Genomic DNA, 26,348 nt, shown 5'->3' with positions numbered 1-26,348 from the left:
GAAAATGAGAACACTAATTCAAAAAGACATATGCACCCCTATGGTTATTGCAGCATTATTCATAATAGCTAAGATATGGAAGCAGTTTAAATGTCCATTGATAGATGAATGGATCAAGATGTGATATATGTGTGGGTGCATATATGTGTGTATGTTTGTATATATATATATGTATATGTATGATGGACTATTACACAGCAATAAAAAAGAATGAAATCTTGCCATTTGCACCAACATGGATGAATCTAGAGAGTATCATGCTAAGTGAAATAAGCCAGGCAGAAAAAGACAAATACCATGTGATTTCACTTATATGTGGAATCTAAAAACAAAACAAACAATCAAAATAGAAAAAGACTCATAGAAATAGAGACCAAAGGGATGGATACCAGAAGGGAGTAGCTGGGGAATGGATAAAAAGGGGAAGGGACTTATAGTCGACAATGTTGTGGTAAGTTTATATGGTGACAGATGATTTATAGAATTACTGTGATGATTAATTAAAAATGTTGAATCACTATATTGTACACCTGAAACTAATGTAAACAAAATAAAATTTTATGCCAACTATACTTAAATAAAAATAAAATTTTAAAAAAGGTGTTTTAGATTACTGCTTCCTCTGTCTACCTGCAGAGGCAGTAGTCATTAAATAGTGCTAGGACAGTAGATATATACATATATATGTATTCGTTTCATTTGTTGTTATAACAAATTCCTATAAATGTATTGGCTTAAAAGTCATTAGCTAGCATTCTGGAGGTTAGAGGTCCAAAATCAGTTTCACTGGGCTAAGATAAGGTGCCAGCAGGGCTGCATTTCTTCTGGAGGCTCTAAGGCAGGGGTGGGGAACTGTCTACATTGCTGATGGGAGAAAAAAATCACCCCTTGGAAAACAAGTTAACATTATCTAATAAAGTTGAAAATGTCTATATAACATGTCTCAGCAGTGCCACACCTAAGTATATATTCTAGAGAAACTCTTAAACATGTGCTCATAGAGATTTATTCAAGAATAGTCAATAGCAGCAGTGTTTATAAGTACAGAAATCTAGGAACAAAAAGTTCATTAATAGGAGAGTGGATAAAGTAAAGTGTAGTGCAACTACATGCATCAGCGTGGATGAATGTTGTGAATATAAGTCACAGAAAAATCCCTACAGGATGCTTCCATTTATATAACTCAGTAATAAGCACCATTATATATCTAGGAGTATAAATATATGGTAAAAAAATAAAAATAAACCATAAGAATGGTAAACACAAGCAAGTCTCAGTGTTGTAGTTTCCTATGGGAAAATGAGTAGACAGAGTAATAGGGTGGGGACACAGGAGTGCACCAGGGTTTCAATATACTGGTAATGATCTATTTCTCAAGTTTGACGTTGGCTATAAGGGCTCATTTTATAGACATTCTTTATACTTTATACATATTTTATAAATTCTTGTTTGTGTTCAATAGTGATAAAATTTTAATCTCTCATCAGGCTACAATAGACATTATTGAGCTTCATATTATATATACTCCTAGTATTTGTTACAGTCACTATTTATTATAGTACTAAGAATAATTAAGATAAAAGTGGTCAGAAGTTTGTCCAATGTCTCATACAGCCTGAAAGAACCAGGGTTAAGCCTGAATCCATAGTCCATAAGTGTTTCAGGATTCTGTGCTTCTTTTTAATTTAAATTTTTGGGTGTTTTGTTTGTTTGTTTTTTAATATGAGTTGAGTTGCATGGCTCCTTGCATATTGTAAATCAAGGTTAACTTAATTGGAATCTCTAGGCAGCAAAGTACTAAAGACAAAAAATATGACCACTTATTTAACTTCTTTTGCATTTTGTTTTGTTTTCCTTATTAACTAAAGTAAATTGCCCTCGGGTAATACACTGTTTTAGAATACCTGAAATCTTTTTCTAAAAGTTTCTTTAATTGCAATTGTTTATATAGCCTAAGATTAGAAGTAAACTTTTTTCATGGACTTAAATATGTAGCATTTTTATTCTATTAATTGTAATTGTCATTTAGCATCTAATATGTTACAACTCAGTCATTTATAGAAAATTCTTTTCTATATAACTAGCTCTTATCTGGAAACTTTCTAAGGAGAGTAAAATGCTAAAGAAGGAATTTCATGGGGTAAAAGTCTCTTAAAACACATGGAAAAATGGCAGGGAAAATATGATGTATATACTTTACTCAACAGCTATATTCTTTTCTTTCATGAGTACTATAAACAGCTGTCCAAGAATTATATACAATAATTATGAATTACTTAAGTTTTTATTTTGCTATAATCAAATAAGAAAATGAAAAACCAGATAATGAAAACTGGCTCACAAAATCGAAGCTAATTATTTAATCCAAATTATGTGGTCACATTAGAATTAGCAGGTCTGTATCTTTTAAATCGAATACAGTAGTTTAAAGATTTTTGGAGCTCCCTTAAGTGATTGCCATTTTCAGCAAACTTTTGATCTTTTAAGCCTTTTGATATCTACTAGCATATAAAAGACACAAAATAAATAGTTTCATGAAGGTCCTGTGATGGCAGAGAAACTGAATGTTAGTACTTTCTGCCCTGCGCGTGCTTGTTTTCAGTGCTTTAGTATATATCCACCTCTTCCTAAAATCTCCTGCACCAATGTTGCCTTTTAGGAAAGTGCCACAAGTGAACCATGTTCTTGCAATTGTATTTTTAGAAAAGAATGTGGGTGGCATAGGATTCATTTGAGTAGAATTTTAATCAGATCTAGTGTATTCACTTTTATTAAAAGAAAGAATAGTAATTCCTTTTTAGCATGCTGCCCATGCTTGATTCTGACAGAGGCCCCTTTTAATCTGTTCTTCAAGTCCCATCATTTGTCTTTCAGAAACAGTCGCGTCACTTTTCTACCTTCAAAATGTTTGAGAATTCCTTTTTTTAGACTCAAAAACTAAAGTATTCTTATGCCATTCAAGGTCGTTTCTAATCCGTCGCTAACACCCTTTCCAGGCTGGCTCATCACCCCGTTCCTCCTCCTCTGCACCGCAGGCACCGGCCCGTGCACACGTCCTGGATTAGACATCATTTCCATGCAGTGAATTTTGCACCTCTTATGCTTCCTTGGAGCACCTTTGTCTACCAGGAATATTCTCCCCATTTCCTCCACCCCTCCCGCCCCTGACCTCTGGCAGGTAGAACCCTAGGCGTTCTTTAAAACCCCATGTAGGAGACATCTCTGATATATTTCTTTTCTCCTTCTCACCCTCTTCTCTTCTCCCATAGTGTTTAACCCGTGATCCATGGCTCTTACTGAACTTAATAGTTCAATGAGTTGTTTGTGTCTTTTCTTCTACTACCTAGTAAGCTCCTTATGGCTAGTGTTCACTCTTATTAAATAAAATGATATATCATAGTGGTCAAGAGCACAGATTCTGAAAATGCTCTTTGGACCCCATTTCATCTCTTTTGTTTCCTTTTACCAGAAAACTTCAAAGTGCTACCAGTTTCCTTCCCATTTTCTCTTGAATTCTAATCAGATTTCACTTCTGTCACTCCATCAGACAGCCCTTCTCAGGAGCACTGATGACCCGTGTTGCTGAATCCCACGGTCAGTTCCCAGTCCTTATCTTTTTTGGCCTTCCTGTCAGGACTTTGCACAGGTTACCGCTGTTTATTGCAACCCTTTTTGTCTCATACTCAGGAAAGTCCCTCAAAGGTACTCATCGTTTCTCTCTTTTTTCAGTTTATTTTGTTGATTCTTCTTCCTCTTGCAAACCTCTAATTGCTGGAGTGCTTTTTTCTATCTGTACCTACTTCCTAGGTGATCTCATGTCTCATGGCTTTAAATACCATATATGTTGATGAATCCTAAATCTACAGTCCAGTAAATTATAATCTATTCTTCCAGTTGCTCAGGCCAAAAACCCTGGAGGTATCCTTAATTCCTTACTTCCTCACACTGCTAGATCCAGTCTTTCAGCAATTTTGTAGTCTCTCCTTCAAAATACATCTAAAATTCGACTACTTCTCACCATCCTCAAAGCCATCAGCCTGGTTCAAGCCACCATCATCTCTCATCTAGGTTATTGTTATAACTTCCTAATTGGTCTGCTTGCTTCTACTTTGTCCCCTATAGTCTTCTCTACACAATAGCCATAATCATCCTGTTTTTAAAAGTGAAATTTTGCTCACAATTTTCCCATGGTTTCTCATTCACTTGGAAGTAAAGCTAACATTTTTACTGTGATCTACAAAACCTTATATAGTATGGCTCTTCATTATCTCCCTAACTTCTACTTTTCCCTTTACTTATATCTGTACTGCTTTTCTCACTGTTCCTTAAAAATGCCAGAAGCACTTCTACCTCAGGGCCTTTGCATATGATGTGCCCTCTGCCTGGAATGTGCCTCGCCAGATATCCACATGGCTAGCTCACTCTTTCTTCAGTTTTTATACCCAGAATTATCACGCATATGATATCCACCATCCCCATCACTCCTCTAACACTTCATATCTGCCCTCTCTCCTCCGTCATTAGCTTCTCATCAACTCTTTTTACTAATACACTACATATTTTACTTGTTTCATTAATCATTCCCCAACTCAAATGATGTTTTATTTATTTTGTTTTGTTTACTACATGTGAGAGAACCAATAATCTGGCTCCAGAGTATTTTAGAAATGCTTTTGAAAGAGGAAAATCGGATTTTGAATATTCTGTAACAGTGCTCTCCAGATTGTTGTCCTGAAGGGCAGTGATTCTGTAAAAATAGAGAGAAAAGAAATAATCAAGTAAATGCTTTATGTAATATTACCCTCTTTAAAATCCCCAGTGCCCTTTCATATTGTAAAGACACTGAATTATTTGGTGAGAGACAGTGGAGTGTAACGGTTAAGAACAAACACAAGAGCTCTACTGCCTGGTTTTAAACCCCAGGCCTCACTGGGTAATAACACTATGATCTTGGCCACATTACTTAACATCTTATTGTCTGTTTTCCCATCTTTTAATTGGGGTTAATAACAGTATCTTCCCCAAAGGGGTGTTGTGAAAAATAAGTTAATATCTATAAAGTATTTAAAACAACCCCTGGAACATGGTGAATGATTGCTATTATTATTAAAAGAAGTCTACTTAACTTTGTTTAAACCAATATTTATTTATTCATACTACCTTTCTTCTCTCAAAACTCTGCACACACTTAATGTTTGTAGCACTGAGTGTTTTATAGGGTACACTCTAAGAAACACAGAAATATCTTGAAAATAATTATTCAAACTTCTAAGATCTCATTTGTTATTTATGTAATTATATTTCTGTCAACTCCAAATGAAATGACAATAACAAAATAAAATTATTGTGAATATTTTCTTTATTACCACATATATTGTTGATAGTCAATTATAAAATACTATGGAAGATTCTTCTGTAATATTCATATTTCCTAAAATTTAATATTTTCTAGTCCAGTCATTCTTTAAATCCACAACAGGAACATGGTTGCAACATGCTTTCCCTTTGGTGACGTCTTTGCTCTCCTTTTACTTTTTATATGATGTCCAGTTCACAACAAAATTACCTTTACCAGTAAATCTCTTTTAAGTGTGTTTTTAAAAAATGATTCTGAATTGAATTATTATTCCATATATACTTATACATGTAGACAACATAAATTATTTTTTTATTTTAAATTATCAAACATGAGGGGTAAAACTGCAGTGGAATGCATCTCCTCTTGAGATGGGTAGGGGTGGCCTTTATAATGCCTTTAGTAAAGGAGTTATCTTGTCTCTGGTGCTTCAGAGGATCTTCTGAGCCGTACCGAACAGCAATGCAAGATAGTACTGTGGGTGAGAGGTGTGCCTTTTCTTTGTCACGCTAACGCAGGAGAAGGGCTCTTTGAGAAAGAGGACAGAGGACGTGTAAAACAGAATCTGGACCACAAGCACCTACCCAGACAGATGAGCTTTGGGAGTGTGCATACAAGAAAGTAGAGGAGCTGGACATTGATTTCTTTAAAATCATTTCCAACTGTATACTCCTTTGAAAGTCTTTGCAGATCTCTCACAGCCTTGAGAAGACCACTGTTTTAAATCACTATGGTTAACCTGTTACATTCCATGATAAGTGGTCACTGCATATCTACAGGCAGTAGGTGAAACCTCTTATGTAAGCAGTAAGTAAAAGCAAAACTTTTTATGTCCTTAGTTATATGAGTTCTGTTCAGCTAGTCTTCATATGGTTCTCCAAGCTGATTGTTCTATAATTTAATTGTAATTTTGATGTGATCCTGGGAGGAGGTGAGCACAGTGTTTACCTAGTCTGTTATCCTGACTGGAACCCTCCACAATCAAAACTAAAACTTTTAACAACTCAATATACTTATTTAAAAAATAAAATACCAACATAGTGATATTACCAAAATAAATACCACCGTCCCCAATATGTAGCACTTTACAGTTTACTGTTACCCTCCACGTGCATTATGTCATTTACATCTTCCCATTGCCCTATGAAATAGATGTTGCCTCCCTTCCACCTCAGTTTTCTCAGTGAGGAAACTGGGGGTCTGAGAAGTGATTTGTTTACAGAACATGGAATTAAGACCTTTTCACTCCTAGTGTTGTTTTCTTCCCTAATACATTTCAGACAGTACTTTTTATTTTAAAAGTTCTTATTGCTGATGGGGCAGAACTTTGAATTGTGGCCGTACCCTGCTGCCATTGTCATACTCATTGGACAATCTACTTTGTGTTAAGCTCTGCCCTCTCTGCTCTTAGGCACTGTTGGGCCTTGCAGATAATCTGTCAAATAATCTACTGACTCTTTCATCAAGGAGCTCACTCATAGTAGAGGAAAGAGTCATACATATTAAAAAGGTAACTATTGGACATCACCGAAGAATCAGAAAAGTACCATTACTATTTATCAGGAGAGTAGTAAGCAGTGTTTGGAAGTAGTCCAACAGTCTTATCGCAGCAATAAGCACACATTGTTTGGCATAGTGCCTGTACTTTCTGGGCCAAATAACCAAGGGACTCATGGTCTAATGAGTAAGAGAATTCATATAGAAAATTCATAACATGCCATGGCAACATAGAAAGGAATCATGTATAGTAAAATTTACCCTTGAAAATTTCTTACATGGTTTTCGGTGTATAACCCAAGGCAGTAAAATGTTCAAGTGCATATATAAAATATTTTACAATATTTTTAATGATATTATTGAATTTGTATAGGAATCAACTCTATCCTTTGGCCATATGATATCCACCATATATAGTAGATAGTTTTATATATGGGATCAGAGGGAGGTTTTGTTTTGGAGTATTTTGTTTGTTTGCTTGCTTTTTTCAGACAGAGGAACTTGAGCATTTTCATAGGATGAGTGAGGACTCAGTTAATAAAGAGAAGTGGAAAATACATAAGAAGAGGTAGAAAGAGATAGCATCCAGATCCCTCACCTTAGGCATTTTCTGACAAAGAACAATTCTGTTAACTCTGATAATTATTAGATAGAATGACTTTTATTTATCTTCACATTCTTCAGCAAAAAGTAAGACTACAGTGAATCTGTAGTGGCATGATATGTAATTACCTAAGTCTGTAATGTTATATAATAAGAGAAATGGGATTGACACTCAGAATAAAAAATGGTATTGTCCTATATTCCATTTGTTAATCATGTTATCCTGCCCTTTTACTTTCCATATAGTAAGTATTGAGATTCTTCTAGGGCCTTTCCCTCTCTCTTTTTTGTTTGTTTTGTTTCTTAATGAATAGAATTGCAGTATTTATCTTTAAAACTGTAGACTTCTCATTTTCTTGCACCTTCAAAAGGGCCGATTGCATTCTGCATCATAAACTATCTTTGCAGATTTTATTTTTAAGAAGATTGATTTGAAGACACCCAGACTTTAGAGATTTGTGCCATATCCTGTAAAAGTAACCTTTTTCCTCCAAAAGTTCTTAAAGTCTAATTCATTGTACTTAATCATGTGTTGCTTTGGTAATATGTAAATTGACATTCTGTTTTCTGTAAAATATATATATTTTTTAACCAAAATGGAATCTCCCCTCTTCTTCCATATCCATGAAGGTAACTTTTAAAGTCAGTTTTTTTCATACTTTCTTAGCATTAGCACTCTATTTTCAAATACTATCCTACAAAGAATCAAATAAATTCAACATATTTTTGAAAAGGACTTATTTCATATACAATTATACTTTCATATTTTATGGAAAATTGTAAACTTTTAAAGTACCCTTTTTGAGTCCTTAAAGAGCATAGTTTCAGAACAATTGTTGAAAAAATAAATATAAAAACAAGTTATTTTAATTTTATGTGTTGGCCTAATTTTAGTATGCTAATATTTAATTTCTTAATGTTGCTGTTCACAATACTGTTGGAAAGTGAGGGATTTGAAATGCAGTTCCTCCCCTCAGAAGTAGTTAAAGCACTCCCTACTCTGTGCTATCCTCTGCTCACCATCATTACTTATCACACTGATTATGACATTCGTTCACCTATCTTCCTTTATAAACTGTGAAAGATTTCTTATAAACTGTGGAAACTCCTAGCACAATAACCACCATTCCTTGGGTGCCATTTGGAAAGAAGAAAAATACTTCTGATTTGCCCTAACTGCTGATAAGTTTAAGCAATAAGCCTAGCAATAAATGATTTGTAAAGAAAAGGCATCCTTCTACTATGTATCCATCCCTCATATAGTTTTTTAATTATTAGAATTATTAGCCTCACATAGTTGCACTAAAGCACTAAACTTGTCCATGAGTATAGCAAGAGGGCCTTCATAGCTTTCCCGTAAGATTATATACATACACCCCTTGTAGGATGTCATGGCATCTCCCTATAATATGGAGGTGGCATTCTTCATCTGCAGTTTAACAATATTGAGTATGAATCCTATCGAAGTACTATCTGGAGGTAATATTGAATAGTAGTTAATATCCCAGATTCTGAAGCCAGGCTTCCTGGATTCAGCCTTTGGGCAGTTTTTTAACCTCTCTGTGCTTTAGTTTCACCATCTTTAAAATGGGGATAATAATTTGACCTACCACATGGGGTTGTTGTAAGGATTAAATGAGTAAATACAGCAAAGAGACCCTGGCACATAGTAAACATGAAATAAATATTAGCTGTTACTTGTTTTGTTGACATTGTACTTCTTCTTACATATTTGTTCAGTGGTTCACTTTAATTACACTTGTCTATTCCATATAGTTAAGCTTGCCTATACATTTGTCTGCTTGATTAATAAATAGATCTATTTACAATAGTAATGCATTTTCCTGTTGTAGTCTAACTAGATGTTTTTGTTTCTGTAAAACATTTTAAAGCCTTTTTAAGCTGGATGTTAATATTAAATGACATCTTTTTCAGGCCACACAGTTAATCAGTTCAATATCCTGCGATATATAAGATGTACATGTCTATTATATGATATCTCTTATACATTAAAAAAACCATAAGTATGTATAGCATCTGATAATTACATGAAAACTTATAAAATATATAATTTCTGCTTTCTGGAACTTATACCTATTTTAATGACTATTATTTTGAAGTAGTTTTTTTGAACAGGGAAGTAATATATAAAAATGGTCCTCTAAGAAAATAGTGTGGCAATATAGGCAGGACTGAAGGGAACAGACTTCAGTCTTAATAGGAAGTAACTATAAGGATCAGGACATGGGGTAGTAAGTGGAAGTGGAATTGAGGTGGCTGTCTAGAATTGGAGCTGAAGTAATATATTTAAGGTATATTTCAGTGGAAGAATTGATAGAGCTTCATGTTTAATTAATCATGGGGATTAATATTTATACTGCCAAATGTAAATGAGCTTTTATTTATTGTTTTTGATATTTGGAGGTGGGGAATTTTTTATTCCCTTAACTTTTTTAATTATTATTTTTAATCCTCACCTTGAGGATTTTTTTTTTTCATTTTCATTTCTTTTCATAGAGAGTAGAAGGGAGAGAGAAACACTGATGTGAGACACATTGATTGGTTGCCTCCTGCATGCACCCTGACCAGGGCCGGGGACGAGCCTGCAACCAAGGTATGTGCCCTTGGCTGGACTTGAACGCGGGACCCTTCAGTTCATGGGTCAATGCTCTAACCACTGAGCCAAACCGTCTAGGGCTCCCTTAACTTTTACATTATACCTAAACTGCAACCAAAATTGTGAGATATAATAGTCTTAAAACTGCATTATTTAAATTTGAAACCGTCTCATGATATTTTGTTTAAGCCATAACGAAAATCTGCAGGGCATAAATGAGATCAAGTCAGACCCAACTCAGCATTTTGGTGCCTGATCAGTGGCTGGCATCGAAGAAGATTTCTTTGCATTGCTGTTGAATTATCACCACTCTTAGCAGATGTTGCAATGAAATGTGCACTGTAATGTTGAGGCCATAAAATTAAAATGTGTTTTGTAGCACAATGGAAACTTCTGAAAGACTTATAGTTCCCTTTAAAATTGAGGCTTTTTAATACTATAAATTTACAACATATTCCTCATAGTATTGTCTTCATAATATTGTTTTTCACTGCTGTTATGTTAAGGAATTCTCAAAAGTGAATCTCAGTTTATAATATGTAAGTTTAAAATGTTCACAAAAATATTACCATATTTTTGTCACATCTGGATCTTGTGCCATATACACAGAAGATATTTTAAAATATTTTGTGATTCAACTTTGTTTTACAGTGATCGGCATGTTGGTAAAATTTATTCCAAGTCCTCTTCCTTTCTGGATTATGTCAGAAAGTCTCTAAAGAAGCTTGGATTAGATGACTCCAAGGTCAGTATATGATTACCCATTGTTTTCATAATAACAGGACAATTTCTGTGGGGTAAAGAATTAAGATAATACAAAATTATTTACCTTCTACTTTTCTCTTATTTGTGAAAACATTCCGCATTATACTGAGACCAAACCTCTATTACCTTTACTTCAGTTGACCTTTCCTGTCCCTGTGGATAGTTTGCTGTCTTATACATCCAGAGATTCCCCTTTTAGGTTTATTGAAGGAAAAACATGCCAGTTCTCACAAATCGAAAGACTGTTTAAAAGCAAAATAATGGAACAAATGGTAATTATAAGTAAAGCAAGAGACAATGGTTTTAATTTTGAACTGCTTCAATTTAAAGATTATATAAATAATTACAATTAAAATCTTAAATTCAAAAGCCTTTGAATGGGAGAATCCTGGAAAGCGGTAACATCATTAGTCCAAGCTAAAATGGAGAACATATTGTTGAAGACAAAGAGCTAAGCCAGTTGACTAGCAGTAACAAATATTCTAACACTGAGGAAAAAATAAACTCTCAACATGGTTTACATGAGTGATCTAAAATACTAAGTTTAGCTTGGATCACTCTGGTATTCTGATTGATTATAAATTGAAATAAAGAATAAAATATGGTTAAAGAAATGAACTGTATTTCTTCAAAGAGAAAAGTTACACAGATGTAGTTATTTCAAAGCTAGAGGGTATTACTAGTTATTATACCAATTATCCATTTACTCCCCAGGTGCTTTATTGCTTAAAGCAAATAGACTGGTACTAATCAGTTTCTGCCTCCTATAAAATTAACATTTAAAAAAGCACTTCTAACTCACAGGATTTAAGGAAGACTAAATGAGGTGATACAGTAAAAGACTGAACACTGTGTTTGCTCATGGTAAATGCTAACTAAAGAGTATTAGTTTATATTCCGATCCATGTATATTTACTACTTCTAATAGCACGACTGATATGACTCCGGTAAGTGTTTTTACTTAGTCATCAAAATGAAGATCCTTCTAGTCTTGAATAAATTAACAAGAATAGACACTTTTATTATAGTTATTTTATTTATGGGTTTTGTGAAAAATATTTTTAATCAGACTGATCTTTCTTCCAATTAGTCTTAATTGTCTTTATTGCATGTCTCAATTTCATGTCTTGCATTTAATATCAAGAACACAAACCTATGCATTATTTTCTCAGATAAAGAGCTCAGTTTTTACTTAAACTAAAAGTATATCATCCTTTGCTAAAAAAAAAAAAAAAACAGTAAAAATCCAGAAAGTATGTTACTTATCCTTTCAGGTGGCTTTCTCTTCCCAGATCTGTCTTTAAAAATAATCATAGTAAATGTTCCTTAAAATGCTTATTTTTCAATTTTTTTCTACTATATCTTTATTGATTTCAGAGAGAGGAAGGGAGAGGGGGAGAGAGAGAGAGGAACATCAATGATGAGAGAGTCATCATCGATCAGCTGCCTCCTGCACGCTCCTGACTGGGGATAGAGCCCACAACCTGGGCATGTGCCCTGACCAGAATGGCACCTTGATTTCTTTAACTGCTGAGCCATGCCCGGCCGGGCAATATGCTTATTTTGTTACTGATAAGAATATTGATAATATTTAATGTTTACTAAGTACGTACTATGTGATAGTTATACTAAGGACATTACAACATTATCTCATTTATTCTTCTCAAAATACTTATGATCAATACTATTAAATTTCCAAATGTAATGATCTAGAAAGAGAGACTCAGGAAAAGGCAAGTCATTTTCCCAGGGTCAAAGAGCTAGCAAGGGGTAGAGCTGGAACTTGAACACAGATCCAGCTAACATCGAAACCACAACTGTTCACCACCATACTGAGAAATGAAATTAGAAACAAAAGAGAAAAAGACTAATGTAGATAAGTATCACCATGTAAAATCAGTCTTAAATGATTACCTTTATTAGTTAATAAAGGCGAAATTGTGCCCCACTGGTTTTCTCATAATACTGTTGAAACTCATTGAAAACAAATATGTTGAATAAAATTGGTTAGAAGAAGAAAAGGAACAGGAAGGTACAGAACAACATAAGGTGTTTAAAAGGATGTGCTGGTGAGAGGAAGTAAATAGATGAGTATATGTAATTTGGAGGGGAGTGTTTTGTGTGTGTGTGTTTGCCTGTTTTAATTTTAAGCAATAGGAATTAAGAGAGTTGTGTTCATCGGGCCAGAGTGGTTGGAAATAGGATAATTAAAACCAGACTTATATTTGCAATCCAATACAAAATCCTATTCTTTTTCTCCCACATCATGGAGTATCAGTGCTAAAATGAGAGCACAAGCGCAATAAAAAGACATTTGTGTGTAATTTTATTTTTAAATGAAATTTTCACCTGGGATTCTGACAACTAAAAAGTACCAAAACCACTTAATTTTAAAATATTAAATATACCAAAATAGTTAAAAGATCTTTGACTAAATTTATAATCATTTGTTAACAAATATATAATTGAAAGTGTGGTGATTTATTGATGTGTTTCTGATCTTTTAAAGCACATATCTTCATATTTAAAACTGTAAGCAAATGAAATTCCTAGAAAATCTCCTAACATGCTCTGGATACATTTTTAGACTCAAGAAATTATGTTAAAGTAGAAGTAGCCCTGGCCAGTGTGGCTCAGTGGTTAGAGTGTCAACCACACACCAAAGGGTCATGGGTTTGATACCCAATCAAGGGCACCTGGGTTGCAGGTGATCCCTCGCCCCAGTTGGGGTGTGTGGGGGAGGCAATAGATCGATGTCTCTCACATCAGTTTCTCTCTCCCCCCACTCTCCCACTCATTCTTTCTCTCTTCCACCCTCCCTCCCTTCCACTCTAAAAATCAATGAAAAAAATATCCTCAGGTGAGGATTAACAACCACCACCACCAAAAAAAAGTGGAAGTAAACAGAGAACTTTCATAGACAAATCATCATTCCAAAGGAGACCAGAGCTCCATGTGCTGGATACATAAGTAACTCACACACAGCTTAAAAGATTAAGTTCTATAGTCAGCTGTGAAAGAGGACATTGGACATTTTCTCTTAGAGCAGAATTACCGAATCTCCAGAGTCCTGACATATGGATAATTCTTTGTTGCGGGGGACTGTTCTGTGCATTGTAGGCTGTTTACCTACCAGATTTCGGTAGCAGCACAGAACTGTAATGATAACAATCCAGAAATTAAATTAAAAAAAAAAAGTCCCCAGACATTGCCAAAAATGCCCTAAGTGGCAAAATCAGCCCAGTTGAAATCCTCTATGTTTGCGCATTTGTCATCTGGGTAATTCCATTTGCAGTCATCTAACATTTCCATTATAAACTCCATGTTTAAAAAAAAAAAAAAAAAAAGCCATGTTACACCAAGAAACTTGGAGAGGCGAAGGGGGAAAGGAGCACTGATTTTGAAGACATGTTATTCATAATGATACCCTCCTCGATCGTTATTTTATATAGCTCTAACCACCTAAGGATGATATTGTTTCAGCCCCACATAAAACATAGGTCTGTTTAAGAAGAGACTTTAGATTTTACAATAAAGCCCAACTCTACACTACTGAAAACAATTTGTGACAGAACATCAACTAACTTACATCAGCAAGTACACTATTTATATTAGATGGCTTTCTTAGAATGAAATGTTACAGTAAAATTTTTTTAAAGTTCAATTATTTATCTTTGTAAAGCATTTTAAATGTCTAAAATAAAATCCTAGTGATTTGCTTTACCTAGACCTAAAAAAAAAAATTAAAAATAAGTATTCTCAGACTTTATCTTCTGTCTGAAACTTTATTTCACCAAATCCTGAAAAAATCCAAAATTGTCTTTAAGGTTCCATGTTTTCCTCATGGTCCACAGCATTTTATCTTCTTTTGTATTAGTTTTCTGTCTTTCCGTCTCCTTCCCATTCCCCATGCATATACTGCGCATGCATGCGTGCTCGCACACACACACACAAATGCATGAGCTCACACACACATTTGTAGGATTTTGAAAGCATCAGAACTGGTATCTTTTGCTAGACAAAGAATGAGCTGGAATATTTGTCCATAAGAAGAGGGGAATAAAAGGAGTTTTTTTTCTAGAACGTGTGTGTGTATTATACACGTATAACAAATACTCAAATAAATGAAGAAGTAATTTCAAATATTAAATTGATGGAAGGGGGATTATACTGTTGAATGAACAAAGTTGAAAACCACTAAGCTAGAACCTTAGTGGAAGTAGAGGGCAATTCTATCTACAAAGGCAAAACTTTTGAAACCAAAAGCATTTAGTTATTCATCAACAGACATTTATTTTGAAGGATCTTGCACATTCCAAGAACAGTGAAAACTGGAGAGCTACAAGCATAATTAAGACATAACCCATGAAAAAAGAAAGTGAGTAATCTTAGCATGAACTTGCAATAAAGTACAGTGAAGGCAGAGGAGAAAGGAGTGACTCACTCTCCTTGTGAAGATTTTACAAATGATATTGGTGCCTTAGCTTCGTCTTGAAGGATGTGTAGGAGTTGGTTAAGCAAACAAGGTTGGAAGGTAGGGAGCAAGAATTCATTTCAGGTATGTGGGGGAGGGGAGGAGCTTGTGCAAAACTACAGAGATGTAAGAAACCTTCTTTTGGACTCAGCATTGCTGGAGCATAAAGGAAGTAGGGGAAGCAGTAGTGAGAGATGAGGTTAAAGGAGAGGGCACCTGTGGAGGCCAACTAAACTGATCTTTGGACGTTAAATCAGAGATGGATCAGAACCAATCACAGTAGTTTAAATACAGGTGGGAGGCCAGGAATCATTTCACAGTATGGCCATCAGCAGATGTAAGGAGCTCATAAACTTTTCCATGTGGCAATGTATTCATTAATCTAGATTGAATGAAATCCTCTAACCTTAAGGAAACAGTGAATTCCTGATACAGATTAAATATATAGAAAACCTGTCATCTTTGCTGATACGAGAAAAACATGCACATTATTCCTATAAGTAAGTTCCTGCTGCTTTTTGCGACCACCAAGGTAATAATTGACTCTTGGGAGAATCATTAATGGATGTTAAAACCATAGGGTAAAATATTTTGTGAGAAGATATTTACAGCCTTAAAGTACCTCCCACAGATGATTTATTAATTACAAAAGTGGATAAACCTGGTCAGCACTCTACCAAATGATCAAAGTTAGCATCACCATTAATGGAACAAAGTGACGTCATTTGCCTCTGTCTTTTAACAGCCTGTATATAAAAGCATTCAACCCCAGGTGTGGCATTGCATTTGTTTGTCATGTCTGTAGTCGCATTTAATCTGGAACAGTTCCTCAGCTCTTTTTTTTGTCTTTCATGACATTGACATATTTTGAAAAAGCCAGTTGCCTGAGTGTTTCCTCATGAGTAGATAAAAGTTATGCATTTTTGGCAGGGATATTACATAAGGGATTTTGTGCCCTCCCAATGCATCTCTATATCAAATATTCAAGCCCTATCTCTATATCAGATCAAATCACTGCTTACAGTAGTTCATCCCTGTAGGGATGCATTATCAGAACCATGATTAAATAGTTTGCTTTTATCAAGATTTTAAGAAGAAAGAAATGTGGCTATTTGATTGCAAGGAATAAAGATTTACTCAGGTTTTTTTCAATAATTGATGAGAGGTTGTTCCAGGAATACATATACTTATTAAAAACCAACAGCAACCTGGAATCTCTCATCTTCACAAGAACCCAGAAAGATATGTGCAGCCTCGCCTCATCAGGATGTAGTTTGTTAATGGGAGCAGGAGTCAAAACATAGGGATTGAGTTATCATTACTTTCTTAGCAATAATTCATGTCTTGTAATCCTTCACCATTATAGTGATTTGCTCCTGAACTACCAACTATTTCACTCTTTGTTCTAGATCATTTTTCTCTCCAGATTTTTGCTTAGCGATAGGTTTATTCATGACTGTGCATCTCACCTTCAACACACTTTGTACATCACTTTCAGTCCCCTTACCCTCCCTCCAGAAAAAGATCTAGTTAATTGGATCTCTTTCATACCTGTTTGGATAGACCTTTTATTCCGCACCATTTCATCAGCAGGCTTATGCAATTTTTGCTCTCCACAAAGGCACCTAGCTAAGGCCACACGTAGAGCTAAAATTCCAGCCCCTGTTCCATTTATGACAGATGCCTTGGCCCTGGACTGCATCCACCCGAAGGAAGGTGAGGGAGTATTTTTTCTAATTTTCACAAAGACACCATATGAGCTAGCAGCAGCAGCCCTGTTACAGGTCACAGATACCCTAAATCCAGTAAGGTGAGGGAGGTAGAAGAGAGGAAGCATGTGTACCTGCGAAAGACCTGTGCATAAGCTGCAGCCCCATGGCCCTTCCCCCAAGCAGTAAATGAGCAGGAACACATTAAAATGGGGTGTAGGGCTCCGAGGCATTCTGAGTATTAACCTATTTGGTATGAGGCTATTTCTGGATATTCAACAAGACAATATTAAGCTTTTTTATGTTATCTGGGTTCTGTTATACAACAGTCTATATCATTTTTGTTTAATTTTTCATGATAGGATGATCTCCAAAGAACACTCATTTCTTTTTTTGCCTTAGCTATCAGGAGGCTCAAAGTTCAATTTATGTTTGATTTCAGCAACTGTCCTTCGTTAGGTTATTCTGGTATTATGTTCTTTTCCCTTGAATTATATATCCTTGAAAATTTATCCTTTCTTTAATGGCCCTGCTACTGATATGTTTTTGTGCTTCACATTATAAACCATCCCAAAATCTTCTTGAAAATAAGCATATTAATAATAAAGTTTCCTTTAACCTATGATTGTATAGATTTGGAGCAATTACATTTAGGGAGGAAAAACAAAAATTAATTAAACTTTGAAATTGTTATCAAAAACAATATGTCAAAGTTATGTGCAAAGACCAAATCTAATAACATTTTAATGCCAAATTCACAGAAGATAAAAGGGTATTTCCATTAAGAAACAGAACATTTTTATGTAATATCTAATTCTGTATAAGAATAGCCACATTGCCTATAAAAATCATCTTTATTCTCACAGCCAACCACAAAAGCATTACGTACAGAAATGTCTCCCTGGCAACCAGTAGCTCTAGGGAATAGTAGAAGATATAATCATTGAAAGAATAGGAAAACCCATTACACCTTTTATTTATTTTTTATTTAAGGAAGAAAAACAAGAGCTGCTTAATTATTTTATTAATACTGTTAATAAAGGAAAACAATTTCAAAGTCACATTATTTTAGATTATTAGAATTCTATGAAATCTGCAAATGACTGAATTCAAATGAAAATATATGTAATATATGCTGCATCAATAATTAATTTTAGATGAATATTAGCTAAACTTTATATGTAGATTGTGCTATTCAGGTAGTATTGAGTTCAAATTTTATTTCCGTTAGCTAGTGATTGAACAGGTATACATTAGAAAATATGGAAAGAATTTTATGCCTTATATTTTCCTTTCTTTTTAAGAAAACCTGTATTATTGCCCATAATTTCAAGCTTAGGGAGATTAGTTACACACATAGTTACATCATTTCTAAAAGTAAGAGTCACTTTGCATGAGCTCTTCAGAAGATTCTCATTGACACTAATCTTTTTAGTGCTCACATGGATAACTTCCTTCACCAACCAGCCCAAGAGTGTCAGGCCCAGTTCAGCTCATTGCCGCTCCCTAGGCAGGATGAGCTAATGGACCATATCTCCACATTCACCTACCTTAGTTCTTGAGCCAGTCATGACCTAACCAAAGATATCAGCATCCTCAATCCCCCCATCTAATGTTGAGAACTAGGTCAATTGCTAACTCACCTTCTGATCACAGATATGGGAGGGTCCTCTGAACAACTGTATATCTCATCTGCTCAACCCATTACACTTTAAGTTGAAGTATGGTCCACCTTTGCTTATGAACCCCCTTATATAGAGCTATAGAGGACAATTTTAATTAATAAATACATGGAGGAGAAGAGACAAGTCTCCCATGGAAAATAATTCTAAATAATTTATTTATATTCCACTCTCAAAGAGATACAGCGTGACTCCCCACTTCTTAAGTATGAGCTGCACATAATGACTCTTCCAAAGCATACACTATGGAAAGGGAAAAGAAGGAACTTTACAGTGAAGAAATGTGGTAAACATTATTTTAGCCAGGTAATCAAGGTCAACATCAACACTGACAGGTTATATTGATAGTATATGCCTTTGATATGATGTACAAACATTGCATTTCTATGGTCTTTCTCTCAAAAGCCCATAGCCCAAGTCTAATTATAAGCAAAACACCTGGCAAATCCCAGTGAAGGAACATTCTGCAAAAAGCCAAACAAGTACTCCTAATGTCCAGGTCACCAAAGTCAAGGCAAGTCTGAGAAACTGTCACCACCAATAGGACTAAATGCAATGTGGTATCCTGGATTGGGTGCTGGAACAGAAAAAGAACATGAGGTAAAAACTAAGGAAATCTGAGTAAAATATGGATTTTAGCTAATAATAATGTATCAATATTGGTTCATTAATTATAACAGATAACCATACTGTAATGTGTTAATAATAGGGGCAACTGGATATATGGGAACTGTTAACTTCAAAATTTCTGTAAATCCAAAACTGTTTGAAAATATGTTTATTTTTTTAAAACAATATGACAAAAGCTATTTTTTTTAGCCTTTGCTTTGTGTCAGACATTGTGCTAAAAAGCTTTGTTTATGTTAGCTCACTGAATGCTAAGGATGACCTTATGAAAGGAGTAGTTTCCCTCATTTTATAGGTGAGGAAATAGAGCCATAGGGTAAATGAATTTCATAAGGCCAAAGTCTAGGAAACTGGGGAGAAGAGATTCCCCAAAAGAAAAATGTTTACTATTTTTCCAAAACTAGCAGTCATCATACAAATAAACACCGATTTGCTGAGAAAGAATAAAGAAAAGATGTGTGCTTACCAACAGACAAAATAAATGCACACCTAAACTAGACTGAAGAATTTAAGTTTGAAGTCAAAGCAGAAGAATTTAAGGAATGTTGAATCTTACTGAAGTGTTCCAGAAGAGATGCTTATATCCAGAACTTTGACTCTTGAAACTTATGCAGCAGGATGAAATTGGTCAAGCATTTGAAATGTGTTGAATAATAACACATAGACTTTTTAACACATAGGCTATGTTGAATTTGTAATAATGGTCCAAAAATTCTAAGAACCGTGGAGGGGGGCAATCTAAAACACCTGAACATGGCTGCCCATTTACTGTATCGCTGCAGTTTTTCTTGAGGATTGGATATCTCCCTGAACCCGAACAGCCCACTGAGCTAGGGATGGCAGCAGCAGGCAACGGATTTCAGGCCAATATTCTCAGTGCCATTCAGTGTTCACTTTAACTTGCAAGTTTCCATGTATGTCTTTTTCTAAGTATGATCTACACCAGGCATACCTCAGTTCTGATGCCTGCTTTTATCTCTAGGATGTCGGCCCTACCTAGGTTCTCACTGGTTTTAACACTCAATAACGTCATCTATAAAAGACCATAAATATATATATGGCCCTTGTCGGGTAGCTCAGTTGGTTAGAGTGTCATTCCAATACACCAAGGTTGTGGGTTCAATCTCCAGTCAGGGCACATACAAGAATCAACCAATGAATGCATAATTAAGTGGAACAGCAAATCAGTGTTTCTCTCAATTCAATTTTAAAAATTAAAAATAAATAAATGAATATATCTATGCTACAAATTGATGTTAGGATTAAATGAGATAGCATCTTTATCTTAATTTTCATATAATCTCTGTGATCTGATCAGTCTCGTAAGTTAAGCATTTGATTGAAAAGTTGATTAAAGCAAGAAATCATACCTTAAACATTGAATGTTTTACCTAAGAACATAGTAATGTACTTTTACTTACCAAACTTTGGTATAAGAACAAGGCCGTTCATTTTGCCTTTTGAGCACAGGTTGCATATAGTTTTACTATTTGAAGTTCTACCTTAACTTTTTTTGCATCGAACATATCTATAATGTATAATCTACAACGTCCAGCTTTGTTTCACTTAAAGTGAAGTAACAGACTTCCATTTTTTAGAGAGTTAAGGTGATGTTCTCAGAATTCACAAAAGCAACAAATAGAATAAGAGACAGAAACACAAACTTTTTTGACAAAATCAGAAAGCATGTTAAATCTCAAACCATTGGTATTGTGAAGTACAGTGAAGGTAAAGAGGGATGCAGAAAGATGTGAAAAGAACATGCCTAGGGTTACAGACCAACAACAAAACCAACAGAATCCAGTTCTCTGAAGCAGCATATCCTGAGCAGCAAAATCAACAATCCCTAGTTTAGGTGGTGCTTCCAGTTTGATATAAATGAGAAAGAATATTGGATAACCCAAGGAATCACATTGAAAAACCATGTTTGTAGGAAGCAGTATGCTGGTTGGTATGGCATGATTGAAAAAAGATTGTGTGTTCTGAGTTGTCCCATAACTGCTGATCTCAGATGGCCAGAGAGAAGTAAAAACTAAAGACTAAAACACGCACACATACACAATTTTGTAAGATGAGAATTTTTTCTGGCTTGAAGTGCAGGCCTGGATCCAATCCAATCTACTCTACTGCAGAAACTTGGTCCAGGGGTTACTCATTTGATTCAAAGATGGGCAGAGTTTTAAAAAGGACTGGGGAGGGGTAGCATACTCGGTTTGGATTCTGCACCAAGGGGTTCTTTATTGGAAGGCTACACTAGAAGTTGGATAAGACAAAGCCTTTTCGCTGTTACACTTACGTACTTTTAAATTCAAAAAAAATATAATGCAATAAGAAAAGGAATGGGGCTTTGAAAAAATAATAAATTTATCCATTTGCAAAGATATCAGTACAAATTCTTTCAGATTTTTTACTCTTTTTGTCCAGTCTTTCATTTGTTTTGACCACATGTAATTTGACAACAGTTTATTCTGGTGACTTTATCAAGCCTTTCACAGAGCCATTCAACTTACAGAAACAACTTTTCCTTTTGCATTCATATTTCCTTTTGCATTCATATTGATTATGTGATATTTATATTATTTTATTACAATAATATAACTAGCAAACAAGTTTAAAAACAAATATAGTTGACTCAGTAAGCATAAAGCTCAAATGGTGGAAACAGAAACGTGTAGGTAATCTAGAAAGTTGCCTGCTAACCACAAGGGTTCACTGTACTATGGATATAATATGTTTTAAAGGAAAAAAAGTCAGAAAGTAATGCTTGTTCATGGATTTAGTTAGCTGATGTTAGAGGAAATTACCTTAAATATGAACATATGTCACTATCATGTCCCTGTTGTCTTTGAATTATTTTCTCTAGAATATAGTTTTAGATATATTGTTTTTAATCTTAATTTTATTCAAAAAATGTTTGTTGAGCTCCTACTATGTGCCCCTCGCACAGAAACAAGTGAAAGTAAATATTTTGTTAATACTGGTTGAAATTAAACAATATTAATATGCTATTGGTAATTTTATTTGTGATATGCTGAATAACCTATATTGGTACAGCAGATTTAAGTAAAAAGAATTTAGATTTTTATTGACTTGCTTCATGAATATCCTTAGAGCTCTTCAGACACCTAGCTTGTTTTACATTTGTTATGTTTATTTTACTTTAGGGTGCATTTGATAAAAAAATGTTAACTTTTGTTGAATTTATTGTTTTTTTTTTATCTTAAAGCTGCCAGAAAAAATTATAATGGACTACTACGAGAAGTATAAGCCTAGAATGAATGAGCTGGAAGCTTTTAATATGGTAAATCTCAGAATTAAACATATTAAATCAGGTTTGTTGCTAGACTTTAATAGGATCCTATTAAATTTTATTTTGGGGCCAACCAATCTATGTTGTTTTTTTCTTATTGTAGAAAAACTTGTTTGGGATCATTTCCTATTTCAGAACTATATTAGGTGTCAGTAATGTAATAAAGAGAACACATGGTAGATTTCTCTTAAAGTGTATTATAAATGCACTGAAAGAAGTTTCCGAGTTCTTTGAACACATATTGGTCTCAATTCTGTTATTTCACAAGCATTCCTTTTAATGAATTTCATTCTTAGTACCCTTTTAAAAGCTTTCTATCACATATGTATGATGGCTTTTGGATTCTACCTCAAAGTCACTTGAAGGACATTCTTTTCCTATTATTACTAAGGAAAAACTTTTGATCTCTGCAGTATTCATTTTTTGAAGATGTACAATGGGTATTGAAGATTTGGCCATGTACAAACTTTTATAGACACATTTTTCAAAACATAATGTTAAGCTAGCCTGCTAGTCTTTTTTTTCTTTTAACTAACACCATCCTATCTTATTCTCTCCTTTAGTTGAAAGTTGTTCTGGCTCCTTGTATAGAGTCGTTGATTCTTCTGGATCGACTCTGCTACCTGAAAGAGCAGGTAAATTACACTACTTTTAAATGTGTAATAAATGTCTTTATTAAATCCAGTAATTTGGATCCACTGGTTATATGTAGGATAAGTTTCTTTCACATAAAACTTAAGATTAAAACATAAGATAGTTTTTCTCATTATATTTTCAAATTTTAAACATTCATTCTGCCTTTCTAAAACATAAACATGTGCATAACAGATGTTTTCAGCAATTCTGCCATGATAAAGCTTACATTCTTTTAATTATATGGTAATTACTACACAGTAGGCAGTGAACACAAACTATCATATATGCCGTAGTATATGGCTAAAAGTAATAAAGACCAGACATAAAAGATATCGTATATAGTTTACATTTTGTAAGAATTTGCCTTTTATTTCACTTTTGAATTTTGGGACAAATGCACTGTGCAGTCAGAAACTTCTTTCTGATCAGTGAAGACTGCTTCTGGTTTGTTTCGGTTTTTCCCCATCTTATTTATCTATATTGAATGACTAAAACTATTGTCCTTTTGGTTATCTTCAGTGAAAATGTTTTTTGCAGATTTTTCTCAGCTTTGATCAAAATAAAGTTTTGTGAACTGTTTAAATTAAACCCATTTGTGGATTCAGGCTATGTTTCCACTATATAAACCCTTTATTTTAACAATTTTGTTTTATCATATGGGAGCTTTGCTTTCTTCTTTTCAACAGGCTACATGGAACAAATGAATTTTAATAAATGTTTGCTTTTGTTCTAATTTGTATTTATATGGAGAAAGGCAATTTTTAAATATTTAGAAAATGATGTGTTTTCCTAAGCTACTAACTCAAAAAGCACTGCAAAGCTTTTGTCCCAAAGTTGGTAGGTGACAGAATCAGTCCTGTTTTACTAGGTACCCATCACTTCCCTTTTCAAAACAATTTTTATTGATCTAAGTATAACGGGTAATGAAAATTGTAAGCACAAAAATTAATAGACTAGTAATGAGATGATAGAAATAGAAATATTAATTTGTTAATATTTTAAATAATATCTTATAAAATTAATACATATTCTTTAGAATTTAAAATTAAGAATATAAAAAAGAAAATCAAAAGTAATAATAATGCCACCTTTCAGCACTATTAAATTTTTGGTTGGTTTTCTAGTGCTCCTCTCTAACAGATATGTTGTCTGTATATGTGCACATTTTAAATTTTATTTGAAATTGGAATCAAATTATAAATGCTGTTTGCATCTAATTTGTTCTATTTATTTAATTTATAACTTTTCCATCTCATTAAATCTAGTACAGAAACTGAATAATGTTTCATTATATAATAATTTAAGTAATACCCAATTGTTATTGGCAAATTGCAGTTTTTCACAATCACAGCAAACAGTAATCTTGTAGTTCACTCTCTATGTACACCTTTAATTATTTTCTCAGCATAAATTCCTGAAGGTGAAATTGTAAATGTTAATTTTATTCAACAAAGAATAGTTTTCTTTTATATAGCTTGTTTTATGTAGTTTTTAATATTATAATATATAGCCTGACTTATCTCTCGTTTTTATCCTCAACAAATGGTTTTATTTCTAAATCACTTAACAATTTGCAGGAAGGTATTGCGTGGTCTGCACTTGTGAGGCTGTTTGATCCTGTGAAGTCTCCCAGATGTTATGCTGTTATTGCTCTGAGGCAGCAGCAATGATTTCAGTTGAAGCAGGTATTAGATGTATCTGTTTGTGGAACCCATTCCTAATTTTCTAAACACTTATGTCATGTTATGTAAATATTTTTTAAAACATTGCCTTGTATTTGAAATAAACACTAAAATAATAGCTAACAACAGAATACCATAATCCATTTTCTCATTGTCAAAGCATACATTTAATAAAATAACATGTGAAAATATAATAAAAGGATTGACCTACATTCCTTATTTAGTAAGTCCATAGGACATTGTACTCTAACGTTATTTTCTTTTGTTTGTTGTTTTTGGTTTTGTTTTTTTAACCCTCACCAGAGGACACTTTTCATTGATTTGAGAGAGAGGGAGAGAGATAAATATTGACATGAGAAAGAAACATCAATCAGTTGCCTTCCACATGCACCCCGACCGGAGATGGAACCCACGGTCTTGTTTGGTGCTCGGGATGGTGCTTGAACCAACTAAGTCACCCCACCAGGCTGAGCCTTGTTTTCTGTTCAATACTTGAGACCCTTGATATTTGTTACATACTACATTTTGCCTTTTATTGATTTAAAAGAGAAGAAAGGTATAGGTGTAGGTATAGTAAAATTGGTTGTACTGAAGATCATTTGCAATTTTCTCCACATTTTGTAAAGATTTTTCATGTTATCAGAAGGTAAAAATCCTCATTTAAAGGAAAGAAATACCCAGGAACCAGGCCAGACATAAAAAGTGCCTAATATAAAGCATATTTTACACTGCATTTTAATCTAAGTTACATGAGGAAATATTCTATGCCCTTAAAGGAATATGCATCTTATCGTGAGATAATGTATTTTCAGTATTCTTGAGGTTATCTTAAAATAAAGGGATGGGTTGCACTTAATGAAATTACTTTGTGCTCTGTAAAAAGCCACTGAGTAAAGCAAGAGTGAGGGAGAGAAGACCAGCACTCTGCCCAGTGTGGTGCAGGTTCCTTTCATTAGCAGAAAGCTAGAGGTTTCTAATACACTCAGAAGAGATGAACAGCTGGAAAAAGTCTTTCTTGTTGCTCAGATAGAGGCTGTATAAAATTCTCCTAGGCAGAAAAATAACTACTTTCTTAAATTTTGGACTCTATTACAGATGAGAAGAGTAATTTTTTGCTTTGAGTTTGATATTCACCTTGAATTTGTAGGCAATATACAGTGGTACCTCGGTTTTCAAATGTGCACCATTCTGGAAGGCCATTTGAGTTCTGAAACGTTCGAAAACCAAGGGACCAGCAGCCGACAGCTAGGCCATAGGATCTTGCCTTCAGCACAAGCCATGTGGCATGTTCAACTTCTGAGGGTGGGTTCGAAAACCGAAGCACTGACTTCCGGGTTTACAGCATTCGAAAACCAAGGTACCACTGTACATGTGAATGATTGGGTAGTTT

General features: G+C 34.3%; 1 protein-coding gene across 2 annotated transcripts in view; it reads left to right on the top strand.

The window, feature by feature from the left end:
• Nucleotides 1-25,150, top strand: part of METTL25 (methyltransferase like 25) — a 92,251-nt gene extending 67,101 nt beyond the window's left edge. For both annotated transcript variants that reach the window (XM_081128394.1, XM_081128395.1), the window contains exons 9-12: nt 10,725-10,818; nt 22,557-22,631; nt 23,204-23,275; nt 24,854-25,150. In XM_081128394.1, the coding sequence (XP_080984520.1) occupies nt 10,725-10,818; nt 22,557-22,631; nt 23,204-23,275; nt 24,854-24,946 (334 nt within the window). In that variant the 3' untranslated portion in view covers nt 24,947-25,150. The remainder of the gene's footprint in view (nt 1-10,724; nt 10,819-22,556; nt 22,632-23,203; nt 23,276-24,853) is intronic.
• Nucleotides 25,151-26,348: the final 1,198 nt, after the last annotated feature.

Source organism: Miniopterus schreibersii (assembly GCF_964146895.1).
Source record: "Miniopterus schreibersii genome assembly, chromosome: 2".
NCBI classification, from domain to species: Eukaryota; Metazoa; Chordata; class Mammalia; order Chiroptera; family Miniopteridae; genus Miniopterus; species Miniopterus schreibersii.
The sequence above is the reverse complement of the archived record's forward strand: the minus strand, read 5'-3'. Positions and strand labels throughout refer to the sequence as shown.